Below are 26,540 nucleotides of genomic sequence, written 5' to 3'. Positions count from 1 at the left end.
ACATACTGATTGTATTTTGTAGTTTATTTAGCGGGTCGTTAATCTTCAAGCAACTATTTTAGCTATATGCAACTTATCTCCAACAGCAAGCCATTGGACAATAACTGTGCCGTCTACGATCCGAGTTTGAAGTATCGTTGGTCGGCACGCTCCTGTCCGGACAAATTGCGTTTCATCTGCCAGCACAAGATGCCGAAAGTGAGTGAGGCCAATCGGTATAAGATCTACAATCGCTGGAATGAAACCTATCCCAATCAATTGGCCAATGAGGTTGTGTTGGAGGTCATCAATCGACGTGGCAAGGACAACAGGTACGCAAAATAGAAACATAAGAAGAAGAGTCGACTCATCGGGCAGCTGAATATTGTATCCAGCTTAAGCTGTTTCCTGAGCCGTCTGCGGACTGCCACTGGGCGCATCTTCTGCCTTCTCCTTGGCCGCTTCTTCTGCCCTCTCCTTGGCCGCTTCTTCGGCCTTCTCCTTGGCCGCCTCTTCTGCCTCCTCCTTGGCCGCATCTTCGGCTGCCAAATACTCATCCCATTTGGATAGACGCTCCTGTGCCTCTGCTGCCGATTCATCAATTCTGCAAGCAAATTCATTTATTAAAGACTTTGTCTATTTTAATTGGAATAGTGCCACTCACTTGTATTTGGTCTTGCCATCCCAGTGATCAGCGCTGAGCTGGCGCTGTCCAAAGTATCGGCCCTGCATCATTTGTATGACCATGTCGGCTTCCTCTGGCGTGGACATATTGATCTGAGCTATGCCCTCGGGATGGCGCTGCAATGACAATAAAATTAGTTAACTACAGCATATAACGGGTCTTCTGGAGCCACTCACATCATAGATCACAACTTTGCGCACCATGCCGCATTTGCTGCACTCCTCACGCAGACTATTTTGATATTCCAGGATGAGCTCCACCTCCTTCTCGAACAGCTCCGGCGTGAAGAGATTTTTAATGATGACCGTTTTCTCGTTCTTTGAACGCTCGCCACGCATTTTATCAGGTCGCCAATCGAACAACCTGCGAATGAATAAATCAATATGTGGGAGTCCTTTTACTTAAAAGCTTTTGCTACTTACTTTTCCTTGATTTTCTGCAACTTTTCCTTGTCCTTCTTCTTGCGCTTGGGCTTGAGTGCCGGATTATATTCGCCGCGCATTTGAAACTGCGCCCGCTGCACGTGAATCTTATGGCCGCGCAGATTGTAATCATCCAAAATCTCCAGAGCCAAGTTAACAGACTCCACCTACAAATGAAAAAAGAAATATTTAATATGAAATTTCCTATATATATTAATTTTAGTTTAGTAACTAATTAAAGACTAATTGTTTGTGCGCAGATATCATCGCCGCGTTAAGGCCGAGGGCAGCAACGAGGAAATGATTATTCCCGCTCGCAAAAACCGTCCGGCCAATCGCCGCTATCCGGGACGCAATCGCCAGCAGCAACATCCCAACGACATCAACTATCAGCAGCGTCCACGCAAGCAGCGTCCACGTGTGAGCACCACTGTGGCGCCTGCTCCGCTGGTAATCAGCAAGGACGTCACATCAACGATTGCCACACGCCCGAGCGCGCCCACCACACAGCAACAGATGACGGCCTACGATCGCATCCTGCAGCGCCAGCGCGAGAAGGAGCGTAACCGGCAGCAGCGCAAACGCGAGCGCAGACAGCGCATGCGCCAGGAGAGACTCGAGCGACAGCGCAAGATGCGTGAGGAGAAGCGCCAGCGCAAGCAGGAGGAGGAACACCAGCGACAACAGCAGCAGGAGCGTGAGCAATTGCAGCAACAGGAGCCGCCGAGCGAGCCGGAGGCACTGCGTCAGCGCGCCATTGAGGAGCAGCAGAAAAAAGAGCGCGAGCAGCGAGAGCAGCTGGACAAACAGGAGAAGCAGCAGCGCAAAGAGCAGCAGGAGCGCGAACTGGAACGGCTAAAGCAGCAGCACGAGATTGAGGAACGCCAACGTGCCAAGGATGACGAGGCGCTGCGATTGCGTGAGCAGCGACTGCAGAAGCAGCGAGAGCTGGAGGCCGAGGAGAAACGAGCTCGTGAGGAACTACTGCGCAAACAGAAGGCTGAGCAGGAGGAGGCCGATCGCCGTTACGCGGCGGAGCGTGCCGCCGAGGAAAAGCGTCTGCGCGAAGAGCATGAGAAGCGACTGCAGGAGGCCAAGTCGGAGCAGGAGCGCCAATTGCAGGAGGCGCGTGAGGCAAAGCGTCGCGAGCAAAAGGCCATTGAAGAGCGATTGAAAGAGCAGGAACGCCAGCGCCAAGAGCAAATACGTCGCGAGCAGCAGGAAGAGGAGAAGCGTCTTGAGCTAGAGCGCCTAGAGGAGGCGCGCCGCTTCGAGCAGCGCGAACTTGAACGCCTGCGCGAAGAAAACGAGCGACGTGAGGCGCGCCAACGCCAACGCGAGGCAGAAATCGCACAGCGCGAAGCCGAGGAGCGCAAGCTGGCCGAAGAAGAGGAGCGACTGCGCCAGGAACTGCAGGAGGAGGAAAAGGCACGTAAACGCCAGCTGGAACAGGAAATCGAGCGCGCCGAACAAGAGCGCAAGCAGAAGGAGGAAGCTGAAAAGGCAGCAGCCGCAGCCAAGGCAGAGCAGCAGAAACAGAAGCTGGAGGCAGCCAAACGGATTGCCGATGCCGAAGTCGCTGCCCAGCTGGAGGAGAAGCGTCGCCAATACGCCGCTCGCATTGGCGCTCTGAGCAAAGAGGATCAGCTGAAGTTCATTGAGATGCGGAAGAAGCGCAAGCAGCTGCGCGAGAAGGAGATGAAGGCCAGAGAGCAGAAGAAGCTCAAGCGGATACAGGAGGCCATCAGGCTAAACGAGATGCAGTAAGGCACACACAAACACACACACATACACTCACAGGCACACTTACCTATACTAATGCAACAGAAAAGTAAACATATCGAAAACAAATTTTCTTGGACGTAAACGTGTTTTGTCTTTTGTTCATAGTTTTTGTTTTATTTTATGCAAACACGTAAAAGTATTATTTACAAAAAAAAAAAAATAAATAAATAAATAATATAATTAAAAATACAACAAAAATTTTAAAAAACTATTAGATAACAGGAAACAAACGTAACAACAACAGCAATAGTAGCATTTGCAATAGTCGTGCACTTTTTTGAAAATATGCGTCAAATGAAATATTTCCAGGCAAAAGTTCAAGCGCGCACTCATATCCAGCTCTATATAGTAATGTACAGCTAATATACATATATATACCATATATATATAAATCTATGATATGATATATGATTAAACTAGCGTATAGAAACACTCAAGCACACACACACAAGCACACACGCACACCCACACAGTTTCCTTAATAACCAAAATAGCAAGTAGCAAGGAAAAAAAAATAACAAAAACATTTTAAAAGTGAAGAACAACACAATTTTTATAAAAATTATAGAGCACAGAACAATGAGTAAATATTCGAGCAGAATAAAATGCAAGTTAAGCTTAAGTGGGCGTGCCTCGTCTCGCTCCCTATTTTGTCAGCCCGATGGGTCTACAACTCACTCAGAAGACCATGCCTTCTCCTACCGCTCCTGCTCCTGCTCCGGTTCCTTCTGGCTGCCCCATACGAGATACTGCGACCAGGCCAGGAAGCAATAATTTATAAGCCTAACATGATATGAGATCCTTTTTTATATAACAAGCAACTATCTATAAAAAGCCTAAAATAATAATATAAAGAAGAAGAAGAAGAAGCAGAAGAAAACCCATTGCAAAGGCTAAGCGTAACTATTGTACTAACTAACTAGGTTATATATAAATATATTTTATATTTAATAATTATTGTATGTTTAAATGTAAATTTATTGTATTTTTTAATATGTACCTCAACTGCGAATTGTAGAAGAAGAACAAGAAGTGAAAAGAAGAAATGAAAAAGAAAATGTATTTTCTCTTAACATCATCAAATATTTCTTTCGAATTGTGTTTTGTTTGTTTTCAATGAAATGAAAGTTAAGAAATGAAAAGCAATTTTTAGTAGCCAAGTAAATGCATTTTAAAATTACCAAGTAAACAAACAAACAACTAACCAATTTATAAACAACTATATAAATATAAATATATACACATACGATATATCATTATTATATAATAAACACAGAGAGCCGAAATAGTCAGCAGAACTAAGGTGAATATTTAAAGTATGATTGAAAAAAAAAAAAAACAAAGAATACAAACAAACATAAAACTGAATATTATGAGCATATTATAATAATAATAAAAATAACATAACATTAACAGTACATATTAAAATATCTATAAAAACTTAATGCAAGCAGTTTTAATTTAGTAAAACAAACAAATAAAGTTTTAAACACAACACTGAAAAGCCAAAAAAAAAAATATGTTGTTTTTCTCTATTCAAATTAGTTAAACTCTGCTGTGTAGGTTTGATTTACACAGAGCTGTGTTATATGTAAATTATATATATGCATACTTTAGTATATCTAACACATTATTCAGACAGAGCCTGCAGAAATAAAAGCCAGATCTGTGTCAAAGACTGAGTTATGGCCTTTATTCTGCATTTGCTCAGCTGCAGCAAGCGCACTACCAGGGAATATAGAAAGCAAGAGCTCAGGTAGAGCGAGCACAGGGAGAGCGAACTTAGGGAAATAGAGCATAAGTAGATAGAGCACAGGGAGATTGAAACTCCTGCAGTTACGAGCTCCAACTTAAAATGCTGCTCAGCTGTACTAAGCGCATATATGGAGAGCAAGCACATGGAGAGAGAGATTAGGGCGAGCGAGCATAGAAAGATCGAGCACTGTGTGGATACAGGCAACGTGAGCTCAGGCACAACGAGCATAGAGAGAAAGACGTTACCGCTCTTACAACTCCAACTTAAAATGCTGCTCTTACAAAATTGAAAGAATTCAGTGATTTAAGTGATTTAGCTGCCTCTGCTAACATTTTGTTGTGAAGCCTATCACAGCTATAACTAAACTGACAGTAGCAGACCGACTAGACCATTGTATAGTAAGAGACTTGCCTAGTCGAGCCTAGTTGTGGACAGGAAAACTCTCTCATCATTCAGACAAATCAGATCAACTCAAATTAAAACTCACCTTTATATAATCACATAATCCGTCGCCCTTGATTTGTCCATCCGCTTCCGTGTACAATTTCAGTTTGTACTTCTGGGTTTGCGGATCTCGCATGACTAAGCCGCACTTGCCCATCAGCTCGGCAAACTCATCCATTGTTATATCCAAGGGCAAGTTGGAAACGTAAACTTTGGTGTTTTGCGTGGGATCCACATCAAACCATTCTGGGAATTTAAACAAATAAAAGTTAAACAAAAATCATATTATATGCTCTATTATATTTCGCTTACTTGGCGGCTCTTGGGCCTTGCGCTTGCCAGCCACAGCTGCCGCTGGGACACCATCTCTGCCACCTATGGGGGCATTCATGGCCGCCTGGGCCTCGGCTGTCATACGCTTCAACTCCTCCGCCTTGCGTTTGGCTTCAGCTGCCTCGCGCTCCTCCTTCTCGCGCTCACCGGCGCTGGTGTTGTCTATGAAGCCATAGTTCATCTGATAGCGCGCCATGAAGTCGTCATCGATCTTCGGGAACCACGCCGACTTGCTGGCATCCCAGAAGAAGACGACACCATCCTTGTCTGTGTAGGTGCGATCGCCGTTCTCATCGATGCCATAGACCACATCCTGGCCAGGCGCTGCCTGTGGCAGTTTCTTGGGCAGCCACTTCTGTTGCTCCGCATCCCACTTGTAGTGCTCGGTTTCAGTTGCTGTGCTGCTGGTGCCGGACTGCTTGGGCAGCCATTGTTGCCTCTCCTGGCACCACTTGTAGTGCTCGTTCTCATACACATTGCCCACAGTGGAGGACTCATCCCCGGACAGTGGCTGCCAATTGTTTTGCGTGTTACACCATTTGTACTTTTGCTTTGTGCTCGGATCCGTGTAAATGGCGCCACCATCGGCCGCATAGCTCACATGCTGTTCGTAGTCCGCAAAGTCCTGCTGCGAGGACTCCGTCTGGCTGACCTGGTCAGGCGTTAAATCGCCTGCTGTGCGGCAGCTTGTGGTATTAGCCTCCTCCTGCTCACTTTTGTTATTTGAGGCATTTGTTGTTGTTGTTGCGTTGGTTTCCTTTACCAACGTTTCGCATTCCTGCTGAGGTTTATCGGTTTCCAGTTGCTTGGCAGGAGAGTTGGAGTCTGTTTCGTTTTCCTTGGAAACACTTTCACTCTCACTGGCTGCCTGCTCCTGCTCCAGCTCCTCTTCGTTACCTTCTCCCACCTTTGCATCGCTCTCAGTTTGCTGGCTCATTTCAGTGTGGTTTCTGTAATTACAGAGCGTTGTCCAACGCAGAAAAGTAGACTACGTTTTAGTGCTTTGCAGCTAATTCCAGTTAATTTCATATTTTTCATATATTTCCTGCCCACATAATCATAGCCGAGAGACGTGAGGTGGGCCAAAGTAAATTAGAGAAACGTGCTTATGACGCTGACATTGTGCCACACAACCATAATCAAAACACAAACATTCTTGCACCTTTTTGCTTTGGCTTTTTTATTTTGTAAACACAATTCGCACGCTGATTGCGGCGCCAGAGCATGGGTCAAACTAAGGTGGAGGGGAGGGGGGAGCTTATAACCCAATCAAATGCAAACGAAATGAAAAGCACACGAAACGCCCGAAAACCAAATATAAAAGCTAAAGAAAATATTCCCACAAAAAGGCGCACAAAATTTCGTTTTTATAGTGTATAGAAAGAGCTGAATAGAGTGAATGAAACTTTGATAGAGCAACTGGCCAGAGATACCCTGTAAAAATAGGAGAAAACTAAAACCTCGATAGATTTATGGGCAAGCTACTCTCTTAAAAGGAAAATAGTTTTTATATATAAATTTAAAATTGGAATAATACAAAGCCTTCATAACCTTATTAATTACAACAGGTAGAATAATAGAATAGAACAGCTGTCCTTCCTATATATTAGATCTGTAATTAATTATAAATATATTTTCAACTTAAGCTTTATCTAATCCAAGCTGCTATTAGTAATCCTCTCATCATGCCCCTCGCCGCCATACACACACGCTACAGGGTATGCCTCACTTGACAGCAGCTGTTGAAGGTCAAGCAAACAGTTCCATTTATTTTTGGCAGCTTACCCCAAGGCCCTTTCATCTAGCTGCCACAAATCGATTGGCTTTAAGCAAGTTCAATCAACCGACCGACCCACCGACCGATCCTAAGGTAGCCAGCCTTGTTGGTGACAACTTGAATTGGCTGACCCGAAATACCGATTGATTTGTGTCTTGAGAGTTGGCGCAGCTGTCTTCCTGCTCTGCCGACGCTTGCGTCAGCGGCATAAAGAAGACGTTCGTACGATTCGGGTTCAATGTACGCGCCATTAATTATAACAATTTGATGCATATATATATATACATATAGATATATGTATATGTGTACAGTAAGTGGGTCTATTATTGGTATCACAACTTTACTAAAAATATTTATGTACAGCTCAATTGTCGACCTCTGGCAGAGTTCAATGGAACGCGTCTTTTGTGCAAATTTGCATTCGCAAAAGTTTTCAAGTGGGCGCAGGCATGTCGAGGGGACTATATGTGGTAACTGGCACATTGGCCGACAGTCGGCACACATCTAGTCCGCTTGCATGCCTATGCAACAGCAACAGCAACAGCACCTGCCACCACCTTTGACGGTGGCCATAACTGCAGCCAGTTGCAGTTAGCCAGTTGAGCACACACACACACACAGAGTCGCTGGGACGATACTCGTAAATTACTCAGACACACACACACGCATACATACATACGTATATATAAATATATGTGCATATGTAGAGTGATTATAGTATAGATATAGCTTTACGTATAGGCGTAGCCAGCGCCGTGGCTTCGTGTTGCACAAAACGTGGCCACGCCCCGTCATATGATATAGTCAATTTTTTCTATTGGTTTTGTAGATCATAAATAGAGCATTCAGATTAGCAGTGTACGACCTGAGTTATTGTCACAGATTGTATTTTTTTTTTTTTTTTTTTTTTTTTTTTCAAATGATTGAAACAACAAGTAAAATATGCAAAAAACGATGATTGAGTAAGGAAAATACTGATTCAAATTAATAATATTTTGATTTGGGTTTGTTTTTAATGAATTTGACAACATTTCTAGATGAAGCACTGAGGCACTGACAAAATACCAGAATGTATAGATAGGTTTCTGAGCTGCAGACTGACTGAATTTAAATCATTCAATTCATTTGAATTGACTAGGCCCTAGTTCTTTATTCAAGTTAGCCTTGATTTAAGAATAGTTTTAATCTATAATAAATAGATCAATAAAGGACGCTCGTCTACATAAAAATTACACTTTCAATTATTCCTCAACCAATAGCTTGACCTACTCACCTAAGGCAGAAGACATCAATAGACGTTACAATAAGTCAAGCTATAGAGTTCCTAACCACATTGTATTATAATTTGTGCTGCCCTATAATCGAACGCATTAATGAAGAACACGCAGTGGTTTGAATGTGAATCGCATGGCCAAGCCAGCAAATTGCGCAAAACACTTCAAGGCCAAGTTAAAGGGGGAAACAGAAGAGAATAAAACGCACCGCAATTGCATAAGAGAATTGAATGGAAAATTTCTCACATGGGCCAAGAAATCAATTAATTGACGCAAATTGTCTGCGAAACTGCAAGTGTGAGCCATGATCAAGCCATTTAGCTGGCCAATAGACCAGCAGACGGCATTCATTAGCTGCCGCGGCGCCTTAAAGGCCATAAAAAACGAAGTCGAAGTCGAGCCCCAATTAGCAATTTCTGGAGAGCTCCACTTCTTCTCTTCTTCCTTTTTGTTTATATATTTCTTGTGCTACTTTACATACAAAGTAAACGAATTAATTAACTTTTAGTACAGAAATCGGTGAAATTCCAGCGAAATAGTTCTGTTTCGGTCGAAAAGTTTTGCCAACTTTCTTATGCAAATGTCAACAGGTCAGCAATTCGTAACGCCCAATGCCTGACTCGACGCGACCCATATATTATATAAATACGTATAGAGTTGATGTTATTTTTAACATTTGAAGCTTGAGATTTGCGCACATTACTCACAAATGCCATTAACAGAAGCCAAGTTTGAGGCCATAACCCCAAAACGTTAACACTTTCGAATAACTTAACCTGAACACGAGGAGCCCCACACAATATTGTGCCTTGGGTTAGGGTGACTCACTATAGAGGTGCATATGGCCAGCGGAATAGCCTCAAAGTGCCATAGTGGAGCCAAGCTGCCTAAGCAACCAGGCGTACAGCACAAAACAGTTTTCATAGCATATTTATGGGGGCAGCCCAGTCAGTCAGCCAGGACTAGCTAGAGTGGGTGTCTGGGTGTCTAGGTGCCTAGGTGTATTTATGTGTGTGTGTGTATCGGCATTGGTATTGGTATTTGTACAAGTCCTGGCTAGAACTGGGCAGCCCTTGCGCTAGCTTGACCAGTACACGCCGAAACGTTCAACTGACCACAAGTGCCGATGGGCTTAACGGGCTAACGATACGAGTTCTATAGCTGCCAATATCAGAGCTACAGACACGCAACGACAAATGCTTTTAAGTGTTTATATATATATACATGTGCACACACACATATGTATACATTACATATAGCTGGTGATAAAAACTTTCAAATGAGTGCAGCCGGCAAATTATGCAAAAGCCTAATGTCAAAATCGATAAAACCAACAAAGAAATTTAAATAAAAAATTAAAAAGAACAACAAACAAACAAACAATTTACATATATTTATATACATATATGTCTATATAGCAATATAGATTAACAAAATGGATATACCCAGCAGCGGTGCAATATTTACGCTTGGCAAATCGCATTTGGCGGAGAATACGCAAAGCTATTTCTATATCAAAAACGATCCGGTCAAACGCTTGATATCCGGTCCGCATCAGAGTGCGGTTATATGCGGTAAATTCAACACCAATACAACAACAACAACAATAACAACAAGACTCAGCAAAGTGTCTGTCTGTTCACCTGTCCATCTGTCGGAATTTCTGCCTTCCCTTCCACCAACTCCTGCTGCAAAAACTTTACTTTAACTTTATGCCCCTTTGGCCAAGACGAGCTCCGCTTGCCCGATTGTCTTTTACGGTGTCTGTGGCAGGCTTCGTGGCCCGTTGACCACGTTGCATGCTAGCTGCAATTTAGTCTCAAATAATAAACACGCAGCGCACTTTCCCTTTTATGTTAGCCCAACACAGAACAGTTTGTAGCAACTCGAAACGATGGCTCAATTACAGCCAGGCGATCATAAGTCTCCGAGACTGGAATCGATTTGACACTATTCTCCACTTGGCTTACATAACTCAACGACAAGCTCCATGAGCTCTATGAGCCGACTTGCAGTCAGTTTAAATAGGGCTAAGCTAGCACACTCGAAATCACAGACCAATCCAATACTCCATTCGGGCATCTAATGAGGTCAGCTAAAAGGGGCGGCCTGGGGGGGCGCTGCTGCCATAAATATGGGCCAAACTCACGAAGCACGTTAAAGGAAATAAATAGTCCACGAGTGAGTGAGACCAAAAAGGCTAAAACCGAACGCGGCTCGCTCGTAATTGAAACGTAAAGCGGGTCAGGTGAAATAAAATAGTTGAAAGCAGTTCTTTGGACAGTTGAACATTTCGGGCATTGGATTGACAGTGGCAAACAAACACACACACACACATAGCAATACACCCACACACATTTACTGCGCTGAACACTCACGCAATCAATAAAACTTACAAGCAGCAGCTAAACAAAAGGTGAAATTGGTCAAAAGTTGATGTCAAAACGTTCTTATCAATTACAGAATCGGGTCGTCTTTTCGTTTGGGGCGAGAATCATTATGGCCAACTGGGCATTGGCGGGCATGCTAACAAAAGCAACAACAACAACAACAGCAACAACAATGGTGATATAGTCAGCAAGCCAACTTGCGTTAAGTCGCTGAAAACTTTGGGCTTAAAGATAAGCGATGCCGCCTTTGGCAACAATTGGGCCGTAATAATGACGCGTAAGTAAGAATAGGGCTAAAAGCAAACTCATATACCACATATATGTATGTATGTATATAATAAGCTCCTACTAAACTAAAAGTCAATTAATCTCTAATTATAAGCAGTTGCCAGCTAATTTACCAACCATTCAACGAGCTAAACTTCTAATTAACACTCCTACAACTTTGCCTGTTTCTCTCTCTCTCTCTCTCTTTTGCTCTCTTTCTCTCTCACACATACCAGTTTCCAATGAGATATTCTTTACGGGTCGAAACATATTCCCCTTGGACACGCATGTCGCTCAGCATTTCATCAATGCAGTCGTGGAGGAGCAGCCGTGCGCCATAATACGAAAACCTTTTCGTTTGGAGGAGTTCGATGATTATCTGTCGAAGAACGAGGAAACGGATAACTTTGTCGCTCTGCAGGCGGGCAACGAGCACTTTGTGGTGCTGACCAGTGAGTAGAGAGAGAAAAATACTCTAGGGAAATGCTCAGCTCAGTCTGTCAAATTTTTACAGGCAAAGGTCGCTTGATTGGCTGTGGCTCGAATGCCAAACAGCAGCTGGGCGATCTGGGCATGGACTACGATGGACATCCCGTGGAGATATGCCTGGACGCTCCAGTGCAGCAGTTTGCCTGCGGGCCAGAGTCCACGCTGGTGCTGACTGGCAGTGGGAATCTCTTTTTGACTGGCCGCCTCAATGAGTTTGTCTTTCCCAAGTTCACGGAGCTGCAGAAGAATCTCTCGCAGACGGAGCAGATAATCTTCATGCACATATCGAAGGCCAGCGAGATCTTTATCGTGACCAATGTGGGCAACATCTACCGCAGCTTCGAGTCGCTGCGCAACAAGAGCTTGGTCTTTCAGCGCTTCTATGACTACGACAGCGAGGAGAATGGACCCATTTGGAAGCTGCTCAAGGGCTTCTCCTTCTATGCGGTGCTCAGCAAGGCCAACAAGTTCTTCACCACGTTCTCGGAAAGCGGACATCATCTGAAGACCTTCCGTGAGATCTCCAAGTTTAAGAATCTGCGTCTACTCGACATTGCCGTAGGGGATCAGCACATTCTAGTCCAGGGCTTGCCCAGATCTTCGGCCCTATCGGCTACAGTGGGCAGTCCTGCGGATGCACAGAGCTACATGAGCCGCAGCTTTGTGCTACAACCGAAGGATCTCAATGGCAACATGGAAATGCGAAGCGCCAGCGGCAAGAGTCTGACGAAGCAACGTGCGTTGAAGGAGACGGAACCAGAAAGGGACGGAAAGGACAAGAGTTCGGCCTTCATGGGCGCCAGCGTAGCAGCAGTTGGCGCATCTGTGGCCACACTGGAAGCCGTGAAGCACATTTCAGATGAACACGAAAACGGGAGAGCTGAGCAGGAGCCCAACACAGCAAAGGAGCCAGAGAAAGACAACGAACAAATGGAAGAGATGCAGGCAATGAATGAGAATGTCAGTGAAGAAGCAAATCAAGAAACAGAACAAAAAGCAGAGTCCACAACAGAGGAGCCAAATAACAACAAGGAAGAGTTGTTGGTGGAAGCGAAAATAGAGACGCCAGTCGAAGCAGAGGCAAGCGAAGCAACGCCTCAAACAGAAAGTCAAACAATGGAAATGGAAATGAAATCGGATCAAATGGAGCCCACGGCGCCTGAGGAGAGTCCGATTAAGCAACCCACAAATACGACAACAACAGCAACAGCAGTGGAAGCGTTAGTCAAGTTGCCAACGCCACCTGCAGAAACGCCATCACCTCAGCAATCACCAGCAGAATCGATCAAGTCAAACAAAGTGAAAGCAGAGGACGAGCAGCCGCCCACAGTGAGCAGCCAGGAGAAGCAGCTGCGCCCGCGCACGCCTTACCCGGACAGCAGCAATGCGAGCACACCGCAAACTATAAAGCGAACGCCCATCCGGAATTTCTCCTATGAGGCGGCCATGAAGCACGATGAGATTGATAAAACGTCGCCAGAGCTTGTGGATAGCCTGGATACGGTACAGGAGAATCCGCTGGCCGAAAGTGCGCCGTCAACAGATATACAAATATCTACGCCCACGCCGCCGACCGAGGAGGATGAGCAGCTGGCCGTTGAGATAACGACCACGGAGGATGCGCTGGACAGCAGCAAGGTGGTAAATGAGATACGTTTCATCAACAATGGCGTCGATGTGACGGCAAACGTTGAGAAACAAATGCCAGACACGCCGCTGGCTGACTTTGTAGACGACCTGGAATCGGACGGTGAGCAAATGCTGGATGATCTGGAGCAGCACGTCGACAAGGTGGTCACAGAACAGAAAGCAGCGGTTATCAAGGCCACAGAGAGTGTCGGCGATGCCATCGAATCAAAGCTTCAGGAGACGGGAAACACGGTGCAAACAGCAGTGCAGAATGCGATGACGGGTGCTCGCGATACTGTTGAAACAGCGGGCGAGCGCATGGTAAGTGGCGCCCGGAATGCTGTCGATGCAGCTGGAAAGGGTGCCCAGCGCATGGCAGACGGAGCTCGAGATGCTGTGGATGCGGCTGGCAAGAGCGCAATGCGCATGGCCAGCGATGCTAAGCAATCCATGGAACAAGTGGGCAGCAATGCAGCCAAAATAGCGACAAACACGAAAGAGTCAATGGGCAGAGCCGTGGACTCAATGACCAGCAAGATATCTAGCGAGGTGCATGGCGCCAAGGAGAATATATCCTCGCTGTTTCAAATCAAAGCGGCCAAGGAGTCACAGCACATGACGACGCCCACAACGACACCGGAAGATGTTCGACCAAAGCGAAGCACCGAGACAGCCACATCTGGAGACTTGGAGGGAGAAGGCGAGGAAGATGAGCGCACCACGGCATCGGTAAATTCAAATCACCATTCCGCTGGCCACAGCAATGGCAATGGCAACGGCAATATCTTTGAGCCCATGAACAGCAATAGCCATGCCTTTGAAGAGGATCCACTTGATGCGGTTGTTGAGCGCAGCAAGAAGGCAATGCAAGAGGAGCTGCGCGCTTTAGAAGAGCAACGCGCTCAATCACATGTTCAAACCAAGAGCGAGCCACAGCGAAGACAGAGCACTGAGAGTAGAGGCATAGTCCAGCAATTTCTAGATGGTGTGCGGCTTTCGTGCCGCAACGAGAAGGCCGTACAAATCGAGGGTGAGCATAAGTATAACGAAATAATAATCTATTTTAGCTAATACTAACCTTTATTCGTTTACCGGCAGATGAGCCGCCACCGCAGACGCACCACAGTAAAAACAAGGTCAACAGCGAGCTGAGCCTGCAGAATGGTCAAAACGGCGAGCAGCAGTCGTCACGCGTCTGCACAATTTTATAAAAATGAAGCGCACTACCCACTCAGAAAAGCGTACACTTTTATAAACAATTGCATTTGATTTTAATAAACTTGCAGTTGCAATTTCGCATTAGAAATGCGTGTTTTTACCGTAAATCTATCGATGATTTATATCAACTATCGATTAATACAATTAATACGATGCGCTAACACGCGAATGGCAGCTGTGTTGCTCCAATATTCTTACATAGTGACATCTCTTATTTATATCTCAAATCTTTTTGTTCAAGAGGGACGAAATACATATATGAACTAAATATGATTTATATACTTTTATTAGGGAAGTTAAGCACCTGTCATAGGTGATGCGCATCTGTGACAAGTCGCAGGTAAGTAAATATACCATCGCTAAATTGCACCAGTTCAGTGGATCATTTGTACCAGTTCATTCGCGTCTATTTGGTACGCAAACAGTAAAAGCAAAAAAAAAAAAAAAAAACAATTTTTACTATTTTTCTACGTTTTATAAATGAATACAAAACAATAAATAATGCTTTAAAGCATAGTTTTAACTGAATTAAAAGCGAACCGTGTACTTGGTGCACACTTGCCTGGCCCGCGAAAAATCCAATCAGAAAACGAAAAGGCCAGCACGAGCACAAAATGGAAAGGTAGGTCAAAGAGTGAGCGCGCCCAGCGTACAGAGTGTACATGCCCGAAATAAAAAACGCTCGCCTGAAGGGTATTAGTGTTATTAAACATGTGAAAATAGTGAAAATTTCAATTAGCCCATAACCTCAAAAGAGTTTTGGTTTTCGCTGCTGTTATAATGTGAGTGCCTACGTATATGTGCCCGTATGCGTGTATGAGTGTATATGTAAGCATGTGTGTATGTGTGAGTGTGTGTGTGTGTGTCCGAGTGGCGCGTTGTGAAGACGTCGACGTCGACTGAAAGTGGTTGTCGCTCGTCGACGAAGAGGGCGACGAGCAGCAGCGCAGCGGACAAGGTGAGAAGCGCGAGCGCGAACGTGAACGTGAACGACAAGATCGAATGTGGAAAAACTACTTTAGAGTGGACTTCGAAAATACAAAAAAATATCGTTCTGCATGTCGCCGCCAAATATAAAAATACAAAAGGACGACCGCGGCAGACGGCCAGGCTAACAAACTTTCCCATCAGCATAAAAACTACCTAGTAATGCTGATGAAAAACACATGTAATTCGCGAGAAAGTAACACGCTGTCAGTTCGCCCCAAAACGTGAATGTGTGTGAGTGCTTGATTGCGTGTGTAAGTGGAAGCATGTGAGAGTGTATGTGTTTGCGAGTGGAAGTATGTTTGTATGAGAGAGTGGGGGAAACGGCGACAACAGCAACAGCAGCAGCAGCGGCGGCGGCGGTGGCAGCGGCAGCAATTGGAACGTGGAACCTGTCGGCGCACGTAAAAACCAGAGCCAAAAATTCAAATTACATGCATTGGGCGCGTTTTCAAATGCATAATCGCTAACACTCTTATAATTTATGCTAAACACTCGTTAGAGAGCAGAACTCTTTGCCATAACAATGGCCGTAAGCAGACACCGAACACCAGGCGAACCAATTTGATGAATAATTTAAATGGAATTATAATTTCTTAACATTTCGCAGTTAGCTTGGGAATTCCTCACATATTTTTGCATACGAAAAAGGCGAATAACATGTAAAGATGCCGACACAAACTATTCACTCACTCGCGCTCAATCAGAGCTGAGTGAAATCACTGAGTGTGATCGCCGATCACTGTGACATTTGTGCCCGATATCTAAATAGGTTGTCAAACTTGTTCAGCACAGAGAATTGTTTATACCCTTGCTAGGCATGCTGATGCAATGCCAATAGCAACAAACAATTATTTACCTAACTGTAGCAGTCAGCTGTTGCACCCAAATGAACCTATCGATATTAGTCACTGTTGCTTATCACAGTCACAGTGCCAGACGTAATCACAGCTCTGCTCATCTCTAATCTCACGCACTCTCTTTTTCTTTCTCTCTATCTCTCTCTCTCTCTCTCTCTGTCGCAGGCACTAACTAATACAACAACAAGAGCAGCAGAAACCACAATCAGGCCAGCCAGCATGTCGTGGCATTTGTGAGCAGCGCGCCAAAAACTTGTCACGAAGTTTCTTGTTATTGACGTACGCTCCCGCGCTTCGAGCCGCACTTCCCCCGTCCCCCCTCCACGCACACACACAAATACATACATATACACATACAGATTCACACCCACACATATACATATACCCACCCAGTTCTGACGTCCAATCCTTAAGTGCTTAGCTGGAGAGAAAGAGGAGGCTTATGATGCATATCAAGAGCCTGCCACACGCACATCAGGCCGCTGCGGCAATGAGCAATTGCGACATTGTGATTGTTGCCGCGCAACCGCAGACCACGAGCGCCAACAACAACAACAATGACACTGTTACACAGGCCAGCCATGTCAGCCATGTGGCAGCTGTGGCGCATGCACAGCACCAACAGCAACAGCAGCAGCAACAACAACAGCAGCAGCAACAACAGCAGCAGCAACAACAACAGCAGCAGCAGCAACAACAACAGCAGCAGCAGCAACAACAACAACAGCAGCAGCAGCAGCAGCAACAACAACAGCAGCAACAACAGCAGCAGCAACAACAACAACACAATCAACAGCCGCCCGCGCCCACAGATGTATCCCTTCCCTTCATGCATTTGAGCGGAATTTCAGCGGAGGCTCACAGTGCCGCTCAAGCGGCCGCAATGGCAGCTGCGCAGGCCGCGGCAGCGCAAGCCGCCGCTGCGGATCAACAGCAGCCAACAGCACAACCTGCACCACCAACGTCGCACACGCTGGCCCATCTGGTGGCCAATGCTACGCACAGTCCCACGCTGGGTGAGACGCACTACGTCACCAACGGCCACTCAAACAATGAGCACTCGGGCGAGGGCAACGGATCGAGCGGCAGCGGTGGCGGCCGGGAACCAGAAAAGCCGTTCCATTGCACGGTGTGCGATAGACGATTTCGCCAGCTGAGCACACTGACCAACCACGTGAAGATCCATACGGGCGAGAAGCCCTACAAATGCAATGTGTGTGATAAGACGTTCCGTCAATCGTCGACACTGACGAATCATTTGAAAATTCATACCGGCGAAAAACCGTACAACTGCAACTACTGTCCCAAGCATTTCCGTCAGCTGAGCACATTGGCCAATCATGTCAAGATTCATACGGGTGAGCGTACATTTTGTGTGGCACTTCTGATCGCCAGCTAATTCTAGCCTCTTTTGCAGGTGAAAAGCCGTTCGAATGCGTGATATGCAAGAAACAATTCCGGCAATCGAGCACGCTCAACAATCACATAAAGATCCATGTCATGGACAAGGTCTACGTTCCTGTCAAGATCAAAACGGAGGAGGACGAGGGGTGACTAGGACGCATGGCGTTGGCGCAACATCATCATCTTCAGCAGCAGCAGCAGCAACAACAGCAACAGCAGCAGCAACAACATCAACAGTCGTCAACGCCATCCCAGCAACAACAACAACAACAACACCACATCGAACATCAGCGTGGAGTTACCATTACGACGCTCCCGTCTACTACGACAGTGGCGCAACATCAGCAACAACAACAACAGCAGCAGCAGCAACAATCGCATCTACAGCCCTCGCATGGCAATGGCAGCTCGCCGCATCATCATTTCAATGTAGCCGCCTTGGGTGATTTATCCGGCGCGATGCAACTGGGCGCCGTGACGGCCGATGGTAATTTTGTGACCATGGGCGGCGTTGTAGTTGGCCGCATTCAGCATCCGCGCAGCGAGGAGCTGCATCATCTGGGCGTCATCAAAGTGGAATCGCCAACAAATGGCATTGTCAATGTGGCAGCGGCTGCCCAACGTGACGGATGAGTCGATAGGCTGCTCCTCGAGCCAATGCTCAAGGAGCTCGTTGAGCTGAATGATATTGCGTATGTGGAACTGGAGCACGATCAGCCGCAGCAGCAACAGCAGCAACGACGACGACGGCGACGTCGCCACGAAACATAGACTGTCAACTGGGTATTGTTGTCGTTGTTGTCGCTGTTGTCGTTGTTGTTGCTTTCGGTGTATACGCTTACGTTGTTGTTAGTTGTTTAATTGTAGCGAAACCTTGTTGTTGTTGTTAAGATTTAATCGTAACTGAGAACTTACCGAGATGAATTATCAGGCTCAACGCTGGCTAGCACTCATCTATTTCTAGCTCTTGAGTCTTAGCGGAAAAGTATGTGTTATATAAGCGTATTAGAAAACTGAGATGTTAGCTGCAGCTAAGCCTGAATATGTATAGCAAAACGCTTCAATAGTAGCTAAAAGAGAGGATATCGTAACCAACAGCAGCTAGCGCTCCATGGCCTAAAAAGCAAAACGAATGATCAGAAATAGAGCACACTCAACTTACACACACATACACACACGCATTCACAATCACTTAACGAGGCAATAGGTTTACAACAAGCTCCCTCTCAACCTTCTAACTATACATATACATTTAATAGCTAACTAACTGTAACTGGTAGCGCAAAACTCCTAAACAAAAAACAAAAAATAGAAAGAAAGAAAGAATGAAGTTCATTGATAAGCAAAAAGTCATTTCGTTTAAGTTGAAAGTTAAACAAAAAAAAAAATAAATAAAATAAAAGAAAAGAAAAACAAAAGAGAAAGAGAAAAATGCTTCACAAAGTGCAAACAAAAAGATTAAGGAACACTAGAAATGTTTTTAAAGATTTGTTATATATATTTACATATACTGATACGAGAGAAAAACCAGGAACTTTAATTCAAATTTTCAATTTCAAATTGTTCTTTAGCATTTAAACGTTTAAGAGATTGTTGTAAATTGTTTTAGTACGAAATTGATTCTGCTGCATTCGCTGGAAAACAGATTGACTTAGTCAACGTTGCCCAATGTCTTAATTTACTTTTGTAAAACATTAAACGCAAAAAAAAGCAAGAATAATTATAATACTTATTTTCAGTAAAATTGTAAAGCAAAATTGTAAAAATTGCAGCCATCTTAATAGGTCTTTGCTCCAAGGGCCTAACAAATCCAATTTGTTTTTAATTCTAGCCTAATTATTTAAACATTGTTCTAAGCAAACCCCAATACACATCTAAACGAAATTTTCAAATACCTTAAGTGGCAGCAGAAACAACCTATACTACATATATATCTCCCTATATATAAATATATATATATATATATATATACATAAATGCTATATAGACATTAGTTCACCTTAGTTCTTAAAAACTTGAAAGTGAGTTTTTGTTAATTTTAATTCTAAATTTAGTCGTTATAGTTTTATTTTGAAAAAGAATCAATTACAAAACAAACAAAAATATACAAAAATCAACTTTTTAATACTATTTAAATGGAGTTACAGACACACACACCCACACACAAACTATTAATAATGCTAATGTTAAACATGTAATAGAAAGCAACAAAGTTTTGTACAAAGTCCAACTCCAATTTTTTGTATGTATAAAAAAAGTAACAGACGGAGAGAAACTAAAAAAAAAAAACAAAAACAAAACAAAAGTACGAAAATATTATTTTCTAAAAATATAAAATTTTGTCTTATTTTATTTTTACATTTAAATATAACTGTTTATTTGCTGTCCAGCTTTAAGTTTTCTACGCCGACTGAAGTTTTACAACAATTTTTGTGCATTACTCAACACTAAAAGTTTAAAAAATTTGCAGCAAAAATATTTTTGTTATTTTTGCATAAAGTTCCTATATATTTTTGGGCACGCAACTAACAAAATACAAAATCCAATGTATACGAAAATATGATTTCGAAAAACAAACACAAAAACAAAAATCATAATACATAAATGCATATAAGTAAATAAATAAATGTTGATAAATGTGTAGTGTTAAACAGTGAAAGCTAGAAGAAGACGAAAAAGTAACAACATATGTAGTTAAATATAAGAGCTAAGATATATATATATATATATATATATTCTAAATAACGCTTAAAGATCGTTCAGCAATGTTAAAGCAAACAGAAAACGAAAAAGAAAAACCAACCACATTTGCTGGGTTCCATATTTTCATATTTTCATATGCAATTAATAGAGAAAATGCTTTGCATTGGCTTTTTGTATAGGCTAAAAGGGGAGGAGGAGGAGAAGGAGAAGAAATGAATTTAATACGAAGCGAACTGAGTTAAGCAAGAAAATGGAATATTTAAGTGAATAATTTCCAATTTGGCAAACTTACAATACACAAGCTAATTTGAATTGTTTTTAACAGTTGACAGCTTGCACCGTTTCTGATTAGAGAGCAATGGCAGATTCTCATTTAGCAGGCAACGCCTTGAATCGATATTAAAAATAATAAATTAGGTAAAATATTATAAATGGCACACCATCAAAAGTTAAACTATTTAATATTATTTTATTTGATTCCCCATCATTAACTAAGTTTCTCATTCTTATTAGCAATACATATGCTTACCTGCCAGCTGCTTTCTCAGTTTCTGATCAGATTTTAAACGAGAGAATTGGAGTCGTAGTGAGATTAGCAATTAAGCGCGCCTAATTTAAATAGTTGTGTGTACAAGCAAATGAATTTAGACATAAAATGAACATAGGAAACAAAACAACCAGTAACAAAGCGAATTGCTTAAAAACAAAACCGAAAAACGACACGATAATATTGTATAATTATACAAAAAAAAAGAAGGAAAATGCTATGTACTTATATTTATATGTATATATTTGCATACATATGTCTGTGTATGTGCAGTAGCTGTATTTATATGTAAATGTGTATGTAATTGTGTATTTAGTTAAAAAGAAAAACAAACATAAAGTATATATATACATATGTATATTTGCAAAAATGGAAAACACGAATGACACAGGACAAAGAAATATACGGAAGTATGGAAAAGCAAGCAATCGAGTGCATTTTTAATAGAAGCTGGGCTATTGTCTTGTAATTTTCTGGATAATATTTATTGTAATTGTTATTTCATCAATGTTTGAATTTTCGAAAATATTCGATAATAAATTTTGGTATTTATTCATAGCGAATCACTTACCGACACGCGATATATCTATTCGATAAGTTTCATACATGTAAGTTGCTCGTCTGCCCGTGAACGACCCCTTGATAAGAAGTCGCTGCTTTTTAAGCAAACGTTCTGCCAATTTTGCAATCAAGTTAATAGTTAACAATGTTCCGCCTACAACAATCACAGCCCGATCCCGCAGAGGAACAAAAGCGAGTTGCCGCTGAGGTGCGAAACAATTTTATTATGTTTGGAGCGCTGTGCATAGCCATTCGACTTGGTAAGCAAAGAAATCATGATTGACTTATGTAAATACAAGTGTTTGATTTTGTATAAAAACAGCTCCAATTGTACTGCAACACCTGAAGAATGCGTAGATGTAAGGTATTTGGAACTAGATGAAGGGCGCTACATACTAATATAACATGTAAAGATGCATTTAGCTCTTAAGCACGTGCATCATATGCGGCAGCTTCTCAATTACTTTTAATGAGCCAAAAGAGAATCAATGTTGACTATGCACACACCTTAGTGCTTCTAATAAACAGCAACTGTAACTGTAATGTAGTTAAGTCGTTTCAAACTAATAAATGAAATAAAAGTACAATTATATTAATATGAATGTTGGGCATGCAACGATTATTCTTCATATCTATATCGATATTTTTATGCAACATCGCAAGCTGCACATGGCACTTTCCAACACCAGCACGCAAGACGTCAACTTGGCCAGCACAATAAGAGAGGCGAGAAAAAAACAACAAACATTGTATAAACAGTTGGCAGCTAGCGAACAGACGTATATTAAGAGTGGGCAGCAGGCAAAATGAAAACGTAAAAAACAATAATCGCACCCGGCGGCTGACTCAAGTAATTGCTAAAGTTAAATAGATAACAACGGCCGACAAACTTTGCCAAAGAGAGAGTGGAATTCAACAATAGCGTGCAGTACTCACGAATTGCAGCATATGGAACAGTAAAGTTAGCGATAAGGGCGTTAGGTACTCTCCGACCTGGCCATTTGTTAATGTACGTTGCAATAATTAGTTTCGTCGCCCCTCGGGCGTACAGATTCTATAACTAGATAATGGTTGCTCCCAAGTATGAACGTCTCTGCACCGGCGACGGCGACGTCGACGCTGGCAGCGACATCGACGGGGGCAGCAACGTCGAGGAGCTCGAACTGAGCGCCGACTTGACCCATAAGAATGCCAACAACATTCAAGAGCGTCACCAGCTGTCGTCGCATGCGAATTTTCAATACGCAAAGAACAACAGCAACGGAGACACAGCCACGTCTGCACAGCAGAATCATTCACATCCCCACGACGGAATGACGAGACATGCAGAGGCTCGATTCATGCAGATGGCGATCGGCACGTTGGCCACTATTCTGCTCTATTTGTCGCTGTCCATCACGCTCACCTTCTATCAGACGGATATCAATCGCGAGCTGCCCTTTCCGCTCACCATTGTCACGTATCATTTGATTGTGAAGTTTCTGCTGGCTGCGCTAGTGCGCAGCATCTATAAGATGCGTGTGGGCAAGACGCGCGTCCAGCTGGACTGGCGAGTGGCGGTGCGTCGCATGGCGCCAACGGGCGTGGCCAGCGGCATTGATATTGGTTTCTCCAATTGGGGCCTTGCCCTGGTGCCCATCTCATTGTATACAATGACCAAATCGTCGACAATTGTATTTATATTGCTGTTTGCCATATTGCTTGGATTGGAGCGCAAGGTGGGTGACGGCCTCGAGTACGATAATTACTATAAATATAAATATTTGGATGCCTTTACAGAGCTGGTCTTTGGTTCTTATAGTCGGCCTCATCGGCTTGGGTCTGTTTATGTTTACTTATAAGTCGACACAGTTCAACACGCTGGGCTTCTTGTTTATTCTGTTCGCTTCACTGAGCAGCGGCGTACGCTGGAGCTTTGCGCAGTTCATAATGCAAAAATCGAAACTGGGTCTGCACAATCCGATCGACATGATCTACCACATGCAGCCTTGGATGATTGTGTCGCTGTTTCCGCTAGTCCTAAGCATTGAAGGTAAGTATTAGAGTAGTCCTTATCGAATCTAAAGCCATAAGTAAGCCTATTCCTTATTGCAGGACCCAAGTTGTATGCTGCGCTGCAGAATTTGCACAATACGCCGGAGAGTGACATTCTGTGGGTTCTGGCCCGCATTACACTGGGCGCATTTATTGCATTTTTCATGGAGGTCAGCGAATTTTTGGTTCTCTGCAAAACATCCAGTCTGACGCTGTCCATAGCAGGCATCTTTAAGGACATATGCCAGCTAGCGCTAGCCGTGGCGCTGAAAGGCGATCAACTCAGTCCCATAAACCTCGTGGGCTTGGCGGTTTGCTTAGCTGGCATCGCTTGTCATCTGGTGCATAAATATTCCACCCTGGCAAAGGTAAACAAGCAACAGTTGGGCATGCAGTTGGAGGAGGATGGCGAGGATATGTGCTCCGAGTATGACTTCAACAATGGCAACGCTATTGTTGGCACTCATGGCAATGCTTCTGGCTCTCATGGCACACTCACTGTCCCGCTGCTGGAGCAGACCGACTCGGAGGATGAATCGGCTAATGATTCAACAAACAAGCAAAACGCATCGGATGTCATTTTCGATGTGCTAAAACGGCGCGACATGCAGCGATGAGTTGGCTAATTGATTACCTAATCAACCGACTGTAAAGGCAAGCAGCAATGCATAGCATTTTATTTATACTTCTATTCCAGACTTTCTGGGAAAGTACCCGAACAGTTGTGATTGTATGCGTGTGACTGTCTGCCTGTGGTTATGTGTGTGTGTGTGTGTGTGTGTGTGTGTGTGTGTGTGTGTGCGTGAGTGCGTATTAGATGTGCAGCTGTCTGTCCTCTCGACAGCCGTCTTGTAAATGTTGTATATTCAGAAAGCTTACTACTTAGTGAAACACTTGAATTACATTCAGCTATTACCTAGCATTATTATTGAACATATGTAAATGAATCGATCTGTTTGCTTCTAGTTTCGATTACAAATGCTCTCACTGGCTCAGTCCGTCTGTCCTCGATTGTCTCGATTGTAATTTCCCTTTCATTATGATATATACAAATAATGCTCTTCCGCGTAAAAGCGGAACGCCATATGCGCGGCCATAAGAACAAATGTTCGATGGAAACAATTGAATACCTGCTGTCTGCAAGGGCATTTGTATTTCGGTCTACCGGCCTTTTTGTATTGCTCACATTCCCCCCACTCCCAAATCTTTTATTTTTATTTGTTATTGACCTAGTTAAATAAGAGTTTAGTATTTGTTTTGTTGATTGGGCATTTGTGCATATTCACCTAACTTTCCATTAGAGATTATTTACGATACAAAAAAGAAAAGAAAACTGTCTTAGCATTTTTACTATTGAAATAAACGGCCTATATATATGTACGATTAAACTGGCAACTATATAAACAATTTTTTTAATAACTATACATTTCTTAAACATGCATTAACATTTATAATGCTCTGTATCAAAGAAAACCATGTATTTAAAATTACAGAGTTCTTAATAAAAATTGTAAGTGTATTTAGTTGTTTGTATACCTTAATTATATTACATAATTATAAAGAACAGTTACGGCCATGTAGCTAATGCAATTATTAAAGAAATAATGCAGAGCGTCAGGCATGACTTGCTTTAGTTTAGTTTACCTGGCTAATCGCGTCGAACAGCTCTCAATGTCGCCCTTAAATTGTTGGATACTTGGATGTTGCATTGCCTTGCTATTGATACAATGGAAGCGCATGTCATTAAAAGATGATGATAATGAATATTTGATGGAGACTCTGAACAAATTCTTAGTTCCTCGTTGGCTTGGCTCCACTGGCCACGAGGATGTCAATGAATTTCTCGTGGAAGAGTTGACTCGGCTGGGCTTTGCCATTATTCGCGATGACTTCTTCGACGTATTTGCAGCGACTAATGTGATCGGCGTTTCGAACATGGAAGCGAAGCAATTCCTGCTGCTCAGCTGCCATTATGATTCGAAATATTTGGAGACAAAACAGTCTTATGTCGCGGCTACGGATGCTGTCCCCTGTGCCATGCTATTGACTATAGCCGAGGAGCTAAATGACTTTTTACATCAGGAATTTGCCAATAGCCCAGATCTTGGTTTGGTAGTGAGTAGAAAGATTATTTCACCTGCAAGCGGCGCGTATTAACATAATAGATATTGTCTTTAAGCTGGCATTCTTCGATGGTCATGAATCTATTGATGGTGACCTAGATCCGAGTCCGTCGTTGCTGGGCTCGAGCAACTTTGTACGAGGGGAAACCATAGCATTAAATAAGATCGTGAGTTACTTCAGTTAATAACTAGTAGAATACATATACATATGTACATATATATTTTTGTTTTCTTTGAGTTCACAGAATTTAGTTATTTCATTCAAATTGATTGGCGCAGCAGATCAAATATACATGAGCAAATATCAACGTACATACGCATTACACGAGCGCCTATCGGATATTGAGCAGGAGTTGCGCATTTCCGGGGATCTTAGCAAGTGTCATCAGTTGTTTCACAAGCTCAAGGATCATAACAACGATATAAATGATGATCACATATGCTTTTTGGAAAAGGGTTAGTTTTATATATAAAAAATGTTCATGCTTAAATATATAAACAAAATTCAACTTAAATAGGATTACCAGTCATGCATATAGTGCCCTATACTTATCCAGAGGTCTGGCTTCAAGAAGCGGATAACCTGGATAACTTACACTGGCCGACCATTCGAAATATGAACTTAATTATTAAGCAATTTGTGTATGAATATCTAAGTAATAGAACGTTTAGAGCCTATTAAATTTGCGGATTGGTATTAAATAAAGGAAACACATACTTGCGCCAAGATTGCTTTAAAATTTTAAAATATTCCAATCAATAGATATCCGACTTGTAATAGCGTTAGTGGCGCCATGGTTTGAAACATCGATACATTATAAACGATAGTTAACCGACGTCTATCGATTATGCGCGATAGCAGCGAAATGCAAC

The 26,540-nt window shown here is 43.1% G+C and overlaps 6 protein-coding genes across 12 annotated transcripts in view; 5 read left to right on the top strand and 1 right to left on the bottom strand.

Annotated features, from left to right (window-relative positions):
• The window catches only part of LOC6582381 (trichohyalin), a 50,167-nt gene extending 46,762 nt beyond the window's left edge, over nucleotides 1-3,405 (top strand). For 3 of the 4 annotated variants that reach the window (XM_044010282.1, XM_032731595.2, XM_015162413.3), the window contains 2 exons: nucleotides 63-311; nucleotides 1,347-3,405. In XM_044010282.1, coding sequence (XP_043866217.1) covers nucleotides 63-311; nucleotides 1,347-2,853 — 1,756 coding nt within the window. In that variant the 3' untranslated portion in view covers nucleotides 2,854-3,405. The remainder of the gene's footprint in view (nucleotides 1-62; nucleotides 312-1,346) is intronic. The other variant, XM_002008048.4, reaches the window with a different exon arrangement.
• Nucleotides 10-14,398, bottom strand: LOC6582380 (HIV Tat-specific factor 1). Its single transcript, XM_032731596.2, has 7 exons — nucleotides 14,309-14,398; nucleotides 5,384-6,354; nucleotides 5,115-5,317; nucleotides 1,087-1,253; nucleotides 841-1,027; nucleotides 644-780; nucleotides 10-583 (listed from the first exon to the last, which is right to left on the bottom strand). Exons 2-7 carry the CDS (start codon nucleotides 6,339-6,341, stop codon nucleotides 376-378), a joined length of 1,860 nt encoding a protein of 619 aa, XP_032587487.2. The 5' UTR covers nucleotides 6,342-6,354; nucleotides 14,309-14,398; the 3' UTR covers nucleotides 10-375.
• LOC6582379 lies at nucleotides 9,581-14,536 on the top strand. Its single transcript, XM_002008046.4, has 5 exons — nucleotides 9,581-10,029; nucleotides 10,919-11,122; nucleotides 11,349-11,564; nucleotides 11,627-14,260; nucleotides 14,329-14,536. The coding sequence occupies exons 1-5, from the start codon at nucleotides 9,891-9,893 to the stop codon at nucleotides 14,439-14,441; spliced, it is 3,306 nt and encodes a 1,101-aa protein (XP_002008082.1). The 5' UTR covers nucleotides 9,581-9,890; the 3' UTR covers nucleotides 14,442-14,536.
• A 288-nt stretch (nucleotides 14,537-14,824) lies between these two features.
• On the top strand, nucleotides 14,825-19,551 carry LOC6582378 (adult enhancer factor 1). 2 transcript variants are annotated; one of them, XM_044010283.1, is made up of 3 exons: nucleotides 14,825-15,070; nucleotides 16,461-17,653; nucleotides 17,721-19,551. In XM_044010283.1, exons 2-3 carry the CDS (start codon nucleotides 16,738-16,740, stop codon nucleotides 18,143-18,145), a joined length of 1,341 nt encoding a protein of 446 aa, XP_043866218.1. In that variant the 5' UTR covers nucleotides 14,825-15,070; nucleotides 16,461-16,737; the 3' UTR covers nucleotides 18,146-19,551. The 2 variants fall into 2 exon arrangements, with proteins under 2 accessions (XP_043866218.1, XP_043866219.1); XM_044010284.1 differs by having other exon boundaries at nucleotides 14,826-15,070; nucleotides 17,713-17,896.
• Nucleotides 19,552-21,558: 2,007 nt separating this feature from the next.
• On the top strand, nucleotides 21,559-22,097 carry LOC6582376. Its single transcript, XM_002008043.4, has 2 exons — nucleotides 21,559-21,770; nucleotides 21,833-22,097. The coding sequence occupies exons 1-2, from the start codon at nucleotides 21,656-21,658 to the stop codon at nucleotides 21,865-21,867; spliced, it is 150 nt and encodes a 49-aa protein (XP_002008079.1). The 5' UTR covers nucleotides 21,559-21,655; the 3' UTR covers nucleotides 21,868-22,097.
• A 96-nt stretch (nucleotides 22,098-22,193) lies between these two features.
• LOC6582375 (solute carrier family 35 member C2) lies at nucleotides 22,194-26,447 on the top strand. Of its 3 annotated transcripts, XM_015162411.3 has the most exons (7): nucleotides 22,194-22,491; nucleotides 22,562-23,228; nucleotides 23,290-23,542; nucleotides 23,605-25,659; nucleotides 25,724-25,834; nucleotides 25,913-26,123; nucleotides 26,186-26,394. In XM_015162411.3, exons 2-4 carry the CDS (start codon nucleotides 22,578-22,580, stop codon nucleotides 24,159-24,161), a joined length of 1,461 nt encoding a protein of 486 aa, XP_015017897.1. In that variant the 5' UTR covers nucleotides 22,194-22,491; nucleotides 22,562-22,577; the 3' UTR covers nucleotides 24,162-25,659; nucleotides 25,724-25,834; nucleotides 25,913-26,123; nucleotides 26,186-26,394. The 3 variants fall into 3 exon arrangements, with proteins under 3 accessions (XP_015017897.1, XP_002008078.1, XP_002008077.2); XM_002008042.4 differs by having other exon boundaries at nucleotides 22,194-23,228; XM_002008041.4 differs by lacking the exons at nucleotides 22,194-22,491; nucleotides 22,562-23,228; nucleotides 23,290-23,542 and adding an exon at nucleotides 26,431-26,447 and having other exon boundaries at nucleotides 25,166-25,659; nucleotides 26,186-26,361.
• The last annotated feature ends 93 nt before the right edge of the window (nucleotides 26,448-26,540 follow it).

This window comes from Drosophila mojavensis, unplaced genomic scaffold (genome assembly GCF_018153725.1).
Source record: "Drosophila mojavensis isolate 15081-1352.22 unplaced genomic scaffold, ASM1815372v1 contig_74, whole genome shotgun sequence".
Lineage (NCBI taxonomy): Eukaryota > Metazoa > Arthropoda > Insecta > Diptera > Drosophilidae > Drosophila > Drosophila mojavensis.
Note: the sequence above shows the minus strand (reverse complement) of the source record. Positions and strands in the feature narration are given on the sequence as shown.